Genomic DNA, 12,410 nt, shown 5'->3' with positions numbered 1-12,410 from the left:
TAAATTAGGCTTGTGGTACTGAAATGGTGGATGCTGCTAGAGCACAAATAGGCATCTCGTTGGTAAATAGTAGCAGGGAAATTGATGTGAGTCCGCCTTGCCTCCTCTACAGCCCTAAGCCTCGCTGGTGCAGCTATAGCCTTGGCCCTGCAGAGAGTCTGCAGCCCTTTAAAGAGCAGAGCAGTCACACACGGGGTGTGCTCAGCCCTTTTGCAGCAGTTTGTTGAGCACCTGCTATGTACCAGGTGTTTTCTGAGATGCTGAGAGTGCAAAGATAAATGACTTGATTCTGAAGACTCAAAGTTTAGCCTGTTCATTCAGCAGAACTTGGCCGTAAGTCCATACCTGTTCCAGTAATAGTTAAGAGACGTAAGCATGGCTTATTTAAGTGGAAAAGGTCATGGGAATTTTCAGCCCTGAATTTGGAATTTGAAATGAGATGTTTTAATAAGCCTTCATCCCTTACCCCCGTGCCCTGAAAGTGAACTACAGTTAGGGTCTGTGCCTATTTGTGTATGCTTTCTCAGGAATCTATAGTTAGGAGTAGAACACGACTCTATGTATTGGTGTTTGTTTTCTAACGTTAGGTTTTTTGGCTAGGTCGTATCAGAAATAAGTAACTAGAGGAAGTATAAATGATGAGGTGGGATCCTGTGAATCTGTTTCAGTGTCTTTTTAGGATTTGGGAGGGGATGGTGGGAGGGTGTTTTTGTCAGTGGGAGAAAAATGAAGAGATATAGAAAAGCGAACAATAAGGGAAAATATAAAGAACCAAAACAGAAGAGTAAGTGACACTGAAATGAGGATTTTCCAGACTGCAATAGCATATCTCCAATGAGTTGTATAAAGCTGCTTAAGATTAGAAAAGACCTCTCAGTTCTCTCCTGACCTTTTCATTCCAGCTATTGACATGCAGAACACATGCTCTTTAGTAGCTACTCTTGGTACAAGATTCTCGGTGGGGTAGCAAAGAGCCCAGGGTTTGGTAAATGGAATTGTCAGGCTCATGACAGTCTAATTTAGTTTTCTAAATAGCTGTATTTAATTGAGGATGTACTTTAATGTGCTACATATAAAATATCAAAGAACTAGCAGTATAATAGATTTTAGACCAGCATTGACTTTAAAAATCATCTTTCATATTAATTTACCCCGATGTCTTATTTTCCTTAAGACAAAAAAGGAAAAACATAACTTTTTCCGTATTTTTTTATGGAATAATATTGCTCATAAATGTTACCTTTAGAAGATTGTACATAGTGACTTATGTATTATTTCCTCTCATATTTAACTATAGTTTTCAAGAAGAATAATTAATTATATATAAATCAAAATATGGAGTACATGCAAATAACAGTAGAAGGTTCCAGAGTCTCTTAATTGTCTTATTGCTGAATTCGGAGTCCAAGAGTTAGAAGCTAATTAGTCACTTACGAACACGAGAGGAGACTGAACTCATACTGAATTGGCAAGTTCAGATACGGCTTTTTATTTTACTTTGCCTATTGTTTTAGTGCCTATATTTTAGAGATTTGTGAATATTCACACAATGATTTATTATTATTTTTTAAATGAAAAGTTCATTTAGGCAAAGAGATGTTAAAGGCCCAGGTGAAGTTAGAGAACAAACTATTTTCCTACTTCAGTTTTTAAGCATATCAACATTTTCCTGTAATATAAAGTCTTGGAAACTTTGAATTACTGGCAGTATTGATGAAGTGTTTGGAAACATTATTTTACTTGGTTTAACATGTCAAAATTTTTTTAAAAAAGAAAGAAAACCTTAAGTTAACTTTGTGAATAAAAATGCAGGCTTTAAAGAAAGATCTGCTCCAAAGCCAACAGTCCCACCAGAAGAGGCCGAGCCGTACCCTTGGCTGGAGGATCAGGTCCTGGAGGGGCCAGGTAAGCTCTCCTCTAATTCTGACTGCTTGCACCTCAGCTGCCAGGTATCCCAGGTAGCAGTGTCCACAGTCATGTTATACCCACCATTTTGTTTCACAATGTTTGCAGAATAATGAAATGCTTTCTCTGTCTTCTGAAATTTTATAGTGAACTCTATTCTTTTCTAGAAAAAGTTTATACAGGATCGTTTTAATTTTTGAGCTCAAGAATCCAAGGCACAGAGGAGGTTTCTCCTTGTCTGAACATAGTTAGAAACATTGTGAACTAAATGCTCTGTTTCTTGATTCCAAGTCCAGGACTACTGTGCCATATTACATTGAAAGTAAAATTACACACGTACCGTTGCACTAGTTTTGTCACATTATTTAATAGAGGAGGTCTACGGTGTTTCCAGTCTTTTTAATATGAGTCTCCTGTCTGCAACAAAAGGCTTCTCAGGCCTCCGTGTGATCCTCTGTGCAGCCTGTTTTACATCTGCATGAATTCATAGCTCATTTCAAGTATTTCCCCAGTCACTCAAGGGCCTGTGACCCATAGGATGAAGACTCCTGAAGTCTCTTAATAAATTGGTAAATGAAATTTGGTTCCATTACTATCATTTCCTATTCGTGCTTTGATTTTTGTTGCAAAGTACTGTTTAATTTCTGTACATTTTTCATTTACCCAGTAGTTCTCAAAAATTTGGTTTCATCTTGCCACCTATTGGAAGTGTTAGGTATGACATTGCATGTTTACTGGCAACTTTATTACTGAGTCCAGGTGGTATCAATACTTGGGCTGACTATCACTAGGTACTGGTGAATACTGTTTGATTTACCTTCCTTCCTTTTAATAAAAATCAATATGTTGCTCTTATTTTTTGTTATTGCTCAAATAATCCCAGGAGAATTTCCTGTCTCTCTCCCATTCCTGTAGAATTGCGGTAATCATACCATGGCTTCAGAGCAAGAGTGATTTTTTCTTTTTTCTTTTTTTAAGGTTTATAATTTGAATGTATATTTGGATTTAGCACCTCAGTTTTACTTTGTGCTAGATTAATCTATAATTTTAAAAAATCTTAGTTTTCAAAGCTGGTACTTACTCCGAAATGTACTATTTGCTTTCTCTCCTCCTTGTTTTATTCTTTGTTCATATTACTCTTTGCATATTACTGATAACTTGTCCTCCTAAGTCCTTCAGTTATCACCTCATATCCTTTTCAACTTCTTGGTGATATTTGATTTAGTTTAAATGTTGCCTTCTCAACCTTCCTCTTACCTAGGTCTTTACCTTCTGTCTTCTCTGACTACCCACCTATTCTATAAACAGAGGTACATATCTTTCATTAAAACACAATGAAATAACCACCCCTTTGATCCCCACAGTTCTCTCCATCTGCCTTCCAGTCTCTCTCCTTGTACTGGCTACACTTTTGAAAGAAGAATTTGCAGTTGCTTTTTTGCCTTATTTACACTTAGTCTTTAACTCACTGCAGGCTGGGTGGGGTTTTTTTTGTTTTCTTTTTTGCCTTTACTCAACTTCCCCAGGGGAAAGGAGGGCATCAGAGACTCGTGGAAAGATTACACAGCATGGCGCAGTCACCAAGTTCTAAGCCGGTGCTGGTAGCAGATGATTTTAGAGAGGCGTGTGAAGGCTAGATTGTGGAGGTCTTGCATTTCCTTCTGGGGCTTCAAGGAACTTAGATTTTCATCTGTTCAGGGAGAGGAAGCCATTAAAGGGTTTAAGCAGAGGAACAGAGTGCCAATCTCTACTTCTCTTTACTCACATTATATTTTCTGTTGCTGTCAGCAGTTGTAAAACTGGGAACTCTGCTAGGAAGCTATCGTGGGCATTGTGTGAGGGAAGAACAGAGATTGGGAAGGTCTCCTGTAATTCTGTGAGAATATGTATAAAAGTAGTTTGTGAAATATCAACATCTATAAAAATAGAAGGCACTCTGTGCTTTAGAAATGGTTTTGTAGTATAATTAGCATAGTAGAGTCTTACACTTTTTTCAGTCTGAAGTTCAGATTAACTTATTCTGTTTTTGTCACTGAAGATTAGTTTGTCAGTATAACTGATGTCGTTGGCATTATCTCATTTGATGGCATTCATGATACTAAGTCTGGTGCTACTTCTGTTTAGTGAACATAGATGACGTCTGTTAGACGGAAAATTTATAATAATGTCAATGTAATTATAGCTTCTTGTTTGTTGTATGATATTGCAATAAGCCTGATAATCCGATAAGCACCACAGTGTAGTCGCAATGTCATTACTAACGTTGTTCACGTCTGTAATTTACATTATGACAGATGTGACTGTCAGTTGAGGTTCTCCAATGCTGAGAGGATTGTCTTGTAAGGTCTTCTACTCACGCTTCCTGACACCTTCTGGGAGCAGGCAACCAACCATCCCAGCCCTCATACCAGCCAGGGAGCCCTTTCTCCTGACTATTGGGAAAGACAGTGGTTGACCATGTACTTTAATTTTATTGACCTCTTCCTCCACATTTTATCTTTATTTCCCAGCTTTTCTGAAAGCTTTGCCCTTCCCATTTGCTTTTTCTATCGTTAGTGTGAATTTTGTTAACTAGAAACTGAAATAATTTTGCTCTGAGTGAGGTTTTTTTTTTTAAAGAGAAATCTGAACCCGAGTTAGTTTCCTATGTTTTAAAATCTTATGAAGTTGTTTAGCGTTTATATCTGCTGTCAAAATAAACCCAACTTTAAATATCTACCCTATTTGCCAACTTAAAAAACGGGCTAAGCTGATAGGAAAAGGGTACACAGTTGATTAGCCCAATATATTCATTTTAATGTGTATATGGGGAGGCCATATCTCATGTTCTACATTAATGTCTAGATTTTTTCTACTTAGTTATGTTTTAATTATTTTAGGGCTTCCGAATATTGAGGATGAAGTACAAGAACAAGTTCAGTCACTTCTTGATGAAACGGTATACGCAGAACATGGTATGAATTAAAATCTGTGTTTCATGCATTACTAAAATAATGGTTAATTACCTTAAATGACTTGGGCATTATTTTGAACTTTAAATAATAGTTAAGTGGGCTTTTAAAAAAGCTACTGGAGGACAAGGATTTCTAAAATAACACTACACTCATTTTATTTTACCCCATTTTATTGTTAAGAGAATAAGCAAACAGAGACCAGTGATACATCAGGAACAAATACCTCGGCAGCCGGGAGGAGGGGAATAGAACAGAACCAAGCGAGCTGTAGTGGGCTCTCCTGGAGCTGTCTTCAGCCCTCAAATTATACTGAATGCTTGGGTGGCCGCCAAAGCAAAAAAGGGGAGACTTTAAGTTATGTGGGTCATATTACTAGAGAAGAAGTAAACATGCTATTTACTTAAAGAATCTAAAAAGTTTCTTACGTTAAGTTCTGTACAGAGAATATTAAATGATACTATAGAAACCAGTGTTTTTAAGATTTTATAAGACTGTTTCTTGAAGCATCTGTTGATAAAAGCACAGAATCTAACCCCAAAATGTAACAAGGATTTTGAAGAGGGCAGAACACGTGGTGTCCTGATACTTCCGGTGGTTTGGTGTGAGTTGAAGGTAGTCCTAGAGGAAAAAAATAATGTTTCTTAAAAACAGACAGAATTCCCTATCATTTAACTTGGGCTTTTGCAGGCCAGCTAAAGTATCTTACTCAGTCTTAGGTATTTGGGGGTTAAATGTAAAGCATCCCATCCAGCTCCATCTGTGCTCCTTTGGGGAGACCAGCTTTGGCTGCGTTGTAGGTTTTTGCCCTGGGCTGCTAGGAGTCTAGGAGCCTGTGTCCTTTTATTACCAGTTTCTTCTCAGCTAGAAAAGCTACTTCACCTGAGCGTATCTGCCTGTATAAGCAAACGCAGGCTTTCCCTTCCTATATCTTTTTTTTATTTTTTATTTTAACCTAACACAAGGATGATGCAATCTCAATACATGATTGATTTCAATATGTTGAGGTAGGTGCTGTGATGGTGAAACACGTGATGCTGTGTGGGGTTAGCAGAGGCTTCCTGGGGAAAATGACATACTGATTTAGGAGCTGGAGAATGGTGTAGTGCTTTGCCAGGCAAATGCTATGAGTAAAGAGTAATGTTTAAGCAAAGGGCATGGCATGTGTGGAAGTCCAGAGGTCAAAAGGGTCTGAAGTGAGGTGGAGAGATGAAGGGAAGGGTGTTTTTACTTGATTCTAAGAGGAGTTGGAACCATTGGAGGGTGGGAAGGAGTGTTGTGTATTCTGTCAGTGTGAAAAATAAGGTGAAGGAGATGTCAGCAGGGAGATCAGATGGGAGGTGGTACCCGTGACCCAAGTGAGTCGAGATGGTTGGTCAAACTAAATTTCACCAAAGGTTCCCAAGGTAGGGGAAGAAGGAAGTGAAGGATGTGGTAGACATTTAGGTGGGTGGGTGCAGGATGCCCGACAGGAGAGAGGAAGCCAGGCTAGCATTGGATTGTGTTCCTTGGACCTCTTCTTTATCAAGACTTTCTCCTTAGAAAATCACAGGCCATGACTTTAAATATTATTTAAATATTAAATATTGCTTCTGAATATGTATCTACGGCCCTCACGCTCATCTAAGCTCCTGGACTGTCTAACTGCATATTCTTATCTCCATTTGTATGTTTTATCTCAGACTTAAAATGTTCCTAAAACTGAATTCGTGATTCCTTTCCATCTCACAGCTCGCCTGCTCACCTGCAACAATGTTTTACTCTTATTCTAGTCTTTAGTTAATGGTCTCCCTATCCACTTAGTTGCTTAAGCTAGCATCCTGGGAGTTTTCCTTGATTTCTCTCTCCTCTTTTCCCCTCATATGTAATCCATCAGCCAATCCCTTCAGCTTTGCCTCCAAAACGTATTTTGACTTCTGCCGTGTGTCAGCTACCACCATCCCCTCTTCCCATCCACTTGGGCCCCTGTTTCCATCTTTGCTCCTCTGCACCCTCTGTTTGATGTGGCCGAGCCCACTGTGCCTTGTCTGGGCCTGGTCTCTCTCCCCTTGGTCACTTTTCTCTAGCTCACCTGGCCTTCCCTTTTTTCTTGGTCATTGCCAGACCTGTCCCTACCGTGGGGCCCTTAACTTGCTCTCCCTTCTGTTAGTGTGTGCGTGTGTGTGTTCCAGTCTTCACATCTTATCAGACCAAACTTGGCCTCCCTGACACCATCTCTAGAGTAGACTCTCTGTCCCTGTTATTCTGTATCTCACTGTCAGGTTTGGGTCCTGCAGTTGCATTTATAAGCTGTGTGGCTTTAGTCAAGTTCTTCAAGCCTCTCATACTTCAAAGTGGGATAATTGCTATCTCATAGGGTTGGTGCAGCAGCTGCAGGAAGGCATGGCAGTGCCTCCGGTGAGGTCTAGCAAACTCTCAGGAGACTGTTTTCCTCACGGCAGGCTGTCCCTGGGCCGTGGAGACTCACAGACAGTGTACGGTGCTCAGTTGGTCTCCCTATGAGAGCAGGGGCTTCCATTGAGTAGATGGCTGAAAGAGCTCAGTCCCACTCACATAAAAACTGTAAAATTAGACTGAGTAAATGAGAGTAAGGGAAAAGGAACATGGCAAGAAGAAAAGAAGAAAAAGAGTTGTACGGTTAGTGACAGGAAGAATTGGTGATTGGTTTGCTGAGAAGCAGAAAATCTCAAATGAGGAGAAACAAGATAGCAGGCTGTGATGAGAAGACAGAAGACAAAAAGTATCGACAGAAAAGGGCCTAATAGTCCAGCAACACCTGAGAACATCACTGGGCCACACCAGAAGTAAAGTGACCAAGGACTCTGTCCTGCAGTGTGTGTGGGGGGTAGCTCCGTAGCAGTAGAAGTAGTAGTATTGTTATTACTGGGATGATGATGGTAAAAATATTAACGACAGCAGAAGCAGCACAGCAACAATAAAACCTAAATACTTATTATGGGCCAGGCTTTTTTCTAAGTGCTTCAGTCCTCACAACAATGCTGTGAGTAGGTACTCTTATTATTTCTTTTTTATGGAAGAGAAATCTTAGGCACAGAGTCATTAAGTAACTCTCCCAGGGTCACACAGCTGGTCTAGGGACAGACCTGGGTCTGGAGTCAGATATTCCAGATCGCACACTCCTAGAGCAATACTGCACTGCACACCTGAGTCTAGTTCCCTTGAGTTCTCTCGTTTAAGGGCTACATCCAGAGCATCCTCTGCTCGAGGCCATGGCAAGTTACTACTGGGAGAACGTCTTACACCATGATGACAAGCTAACCCATGTGGCAGTGGAGTTATGCAGCATGTCCAACGTCTACACAAGAGAAGCAGAATGGTTCAGTGTATCGTGAAAGTCTCAGAAGAGAAAATGAGCATCTTAGCATAACTTAAAGGCTAAACATAGGAACCTTTAGAAGCAGAGTATAATGCAGCTGAACCAATGCGGATGACGGGGCATACGGTTTAGCTGGTGGCCTAATGTTCTTTGTAATAGCATATTTGCAGAGAGTTACTCAAGATTGTTATGTGGAATTTTACGTCAGTTCTCAGTGGAAGGTCGCAAGGTGACCTTTCCTCTGACCTAGTGATAACTGAAGAGGCAAATATAGTAAGAATTCTGAATTCATTTATTCACTTATTAAATACGTATTGAGAACTTCCTATGGCTAGTCATGGCCCCAGGGGCTGGGCATGCTTAGTCACCAAAATATGTGAAGTCCCTGTCCTTGGTGAGTTTATGTTCTAGTGAGAGAAGACCTGTTACCCCCTCGGGTGCACTAGCCCTTGGCCAGAGAGAGGACAGAGTTTCAGCCTGTGCAGTGGCCCAGAAAAGGGGCGGGGCATGCCGAGCAGCTGAAGTGGGTATGTGGCAGCCTTTCAGTTGGGGCGTCTGTGTCTGTGTGGGCTGCTGCCTGGGGCCCTTGCTATAGACCTGTGTCACTTTGTTCATTATCATTGTTCAAGGAGAGGACCTGCACCAAGAACAGGATGGACCAGCAGGAGAACTGCAGCCCGAAGATGGTATCTTTGCAGAAAGTGATACAGATGACAGATATGAACCTGTGGGGACTGGAGCAGTGCATGAAGGTAGAACACAATTTTTTGGTTTCAGAATAAAACACAATAGGTAATTTGTAATTATGATTATTGAAGTTTTCTTAAACACCTTTAAAACCAATATTTAGCTTTTATCTAAAGTTTTTTTTTTTTTTAAGTTGAAAACTTCAGTTAAAATCAGTCTTTTCCCTAAAATAAATAGATATCCCAATTTTTTAACTCGAAGTACGTTAGGGGAAATTCTAAGGATACATACATTTCTTATAGGATGTAAGTGAAATCCTTCAGCATATTTACTTTTACTGTACTGTCCTTCCTAGAGTACCATTTGTTGTAAGAAATTCAAACAACTGATGAAATATTGACCTTGATAATCTATCACAGGCTCTTGTTCTAAAATAAACTCTATTACTACAGTGGGTAGAATACAGTTCATAGCCTAGGCATTGGCAAACTTTTTCTGTAAACGGCCGGCCTGTCAATATCTTAGGCTTTGCGGACCATGCAACCTCTGTCCCAACTACTCATCTCTGCTACCACGGTGCAAAAGCAGCCCTGGACAATGCCTAATTGGATAAGTGTAGCCGTGTTCCAGTAAAATTTTAATTAGAAAGTCAGGAGGCAGGCCCAATGTAGACTACATATGGACCACAGTTTGCTGACATCTGTGTATATCAATATTTTAAATTAAATGCTGGTTATTTAAATATCAGTTGAGTAGTTTACTTCGTATTATTTGCATTAGGCAAGTCAGAATTATTGCTATTCACTACTGACATATAGAAAAGTTTTTATTCGTATACTTATTGCTCTGCTCTGCTTTAATGTGAGGCTACCATGATTATTGGGAGCCCTGCTGAGTTAAGTCCACATGCTTTGTTCTTGTGGTATCTATTCTCTGTACTCTTTTCTTAAAGTAGTCCTTTAAAACCTTAGTGGTTTTAAGCCACAAGTTTTGTACTCTGACTGATTTTTGTCATTTTATTTAAAATATATAAATGATATCATTTTATACTTAAAATGAGTACTAAGGGAACCTTGTTTATTTAAGAGGGATGTTGTATTTCTAAAGAGTGATACAGGAAAACAAGCCTATGCTGAAACCAGGGGGAGTGGTTCGTGGCACCAACACAAAGTGAACAGTTACATGACGCACCCCGCTGTGTAGTAATCGTCAGAGTCTGTAGGACCCGTGTAACAACACAGCACCACCGGCCGCCGAGGGTCTAGACTGGAGGTGCCTGGTAGGGTTCAAGGGTTAGCTCAGCCTAAGTTGAGTTCAGAGAGCCGGACAGAATGGTAAGAAACAGGCGGTAGATCGGATCCGCAGCGCTAGTCAAGGTAGGAAGGTCTGGAGCCATAGGGTCGTGGATTCAGAGAGACAACCTCTGATGAACATGATCCACTAAGATGGGCTGGTATCCCACCACACCACTTCAGATCCTTGCTGCATTTTAGTATCCCCCGGGGAGCTTTTAAAAGAATTCCGTTGACCCACCCTGATCAAAGTGAATCAGAGTGTTTGGGGTACGGGGCCCCCAAAATGGACGATTATAAAAGCTCTCCAGGGGATACATAATTGCTGCCAGTGTTGAGCCCAGGTATGGTTCAGCTGTTTCCTGTCTCCTGGGCCTCCCCTCACTTCTGCTCTGCTGTCTCTGCACGGGTTAAGGCTTGTGCTCAGAGCCAGTGGGAATCAGGCAGAACACACAGGACTCATCCCGGCCACGTAAGAATTGAGAGGTCAGGTAGCCTCAGAAGATGCAGTTGGTAAATGGTTGCAAGGACTATTTTAAAGCATAAACATTATGGAAATGTTAAGTATGTCTACTTCTCACAATATCTAATATATTGGGGAACTACTTGAGAAGCAGACAGCTCCTAATTCATGAATGAATGTATTTCCAAAAGCTTATATTGATGCCTGTTGTTGAGAAAATGCACTTTTCCATAGAAATAACGTTAAAAGAGATGGTTTGGTTTCCATACGAACCTACAGAATTGTATATAATGCATAATTTGGGGGAGAAAATGTAAGTTCAAAATGCTTTTGAACTTGTGTTTGATTCCAGTTCGATTGTGCATTGAAAATAGGCATTTACAGGGCTTCCCTGGTGGCTCAGTGGTGGAGAGTCCGCCTACCGATGCAGGGGACGCGGGTTCGTGCCCCGGTCCGGGAGGATCCCACATGCCGCGGAGCGGCTGGGCCCGTGAGCCATGGCCGCCGAGCCTGCGCGTTCGGAGCCTGTGCTCCGCTTTTGAACTTTAGGCCTTTAGTTATCATGCATATCATGATTTCTATTGGAAAAACTTTTCTAAGTTCTGGGTACGAATGCTGATGAAATGATTTCCACAATTCCCTGGAATCTCTTGCTGTTTCCCATCTTCAGCCAGGATAGCTCAGGAAGATTGACAGTTGCTCAGAATTTTGGTGTCCTAGATGCTGCTTACACAAAAAATTTCAGTTAAGACCCTCAAAGAATCTGAAACATAAGGCATTTGATATTTTTGAGGCTAGGAGTTATAGACTGGGAGTAGGAAGAAACACTTGTAAAAAGTTCATAAATTGAAGAAACCTTATTTTCTGACCTAATTTTTAATTGGGACATAGATTCAGTTTGAACGTAAAAGTTGCTTGTTAAAAGTCTTCAGAAATTAGGACTTCCCTGGTGGTGCAGTGGTTAAGAATCGCCTGCCAGTGCAGGGGACATGGGTTCGAGCCCTGGTCCGGGAGGATCCGGCGTGCCGTGAAGCAACTAAGCCCGTGTGCCACAACTACTGAGGCTGCGCTCTAGAGCCCGCGAGCACAACTACTGAGCCCACGAGCCACAACTACTGAAACCTGCATGCCTAGAGCCCGTGCTCCGCAACAAGAGAAGCCACCGCAATGAGTAGCCTGCTCACCGCCAGCGAAGAGTAGCCCCTGCTCGCCGCAACTAGGGGAAGCCCGCGTGCAGCAACAAAGATCCAATGCAGCCAAAAAATAAATTAAAAAAAAAAAGTCTTCAGAAGTTATAACTATTTACACTCCATGTGGCTGTTAAATAACAAGGGTCACATGAGTGGCAGCACTTTGCCATCAGCGGTATGCGGGTGAAGGTATCAACCCATTTACCTTTTAGCTCCCCAAACGTATAAAGGCTCTGGGTTCTTCCTTTGTGTTCTCGTGTGGAGACAGTGTGCTTTTGCACTAGAAAATGGCAGGAGTGTCTAGAAAATAGAACAGCACAGTGGAATGTGATGGGGACATAGCTTTGTCACCACGGTGTTACTCTGTCTAAATTTTTCTCCCTCTTTATCCCACGTTGTAGTATTTGTCAACCTCGTGGGGTTGTTAAGTGGATCATATAAGAGAATGTGTGAGACGTTTCTAAGCGTAGTTCTAGTGAAAGATAAAGTGTTTAGCAGACATTTAATTGATATTTTCATGTTTTATTTTAATAGTTATTTGCTTTCAAAATAAAATCAATGATAAACATTCGTTCAGAATATACA

At 41.0% G+C, this 12,410-nt stretch overlaps 1 protein-coding gene across 24 annotated transcripts in view; it reads left to right on the top strand.

Moving 5' to 3' along the window:
• The window catches only part of ASPH (aspartate beta-hydroxylase), a 418,870-nt gene that overhangs the window by 61,179 nt on the left and 345,281 nt on the right, over positions 1–12,410 (top strand). For all 24 annotated transcript variants that reach the window (XR_012327192.1, XR_012327191.1, XR_012327194.1 and 21 more), the window contains 3 exons: positions 1,813–1,905; positions 4,785–4,859; positions 8,823–8,945. Coding sequence is in view for 8 of the 24 variants with exons in the window: in XM_033843144.2 (XP_033699035.1) it covers positions 1,813–1,905; positions 4,785–4,859; positions 8,823–8,945 (291 nt within the window). In the remaining 16 variants the exon portion in view is untranslated. The remainder of the gene's footprint in view (positions 1–1,812; positions 1,906–4,784; positions 4,860–8,822; positions 8,946–12,410) is intronic.

Source organism: Tursiops truncatus, chromosome 17 (genome assembly GCF_011762595.2).
Source record: "Tursiops truncatus isolate mTurTru1 chromosome 17, mTurTru1.mat.Y, whole genome shotgun sequence".
Classification (NCBI taxonomy): Eukaryota; Metazoa; Chordata; class Mammalia; order Artiodactyla; family Delphinidae; genus Tursiops; species Tursiops truncatus.
Note: the sequence above shows the minus strand (reverse complement) of the source record. Positions and strands in the feature narration are given on the sequence as shown.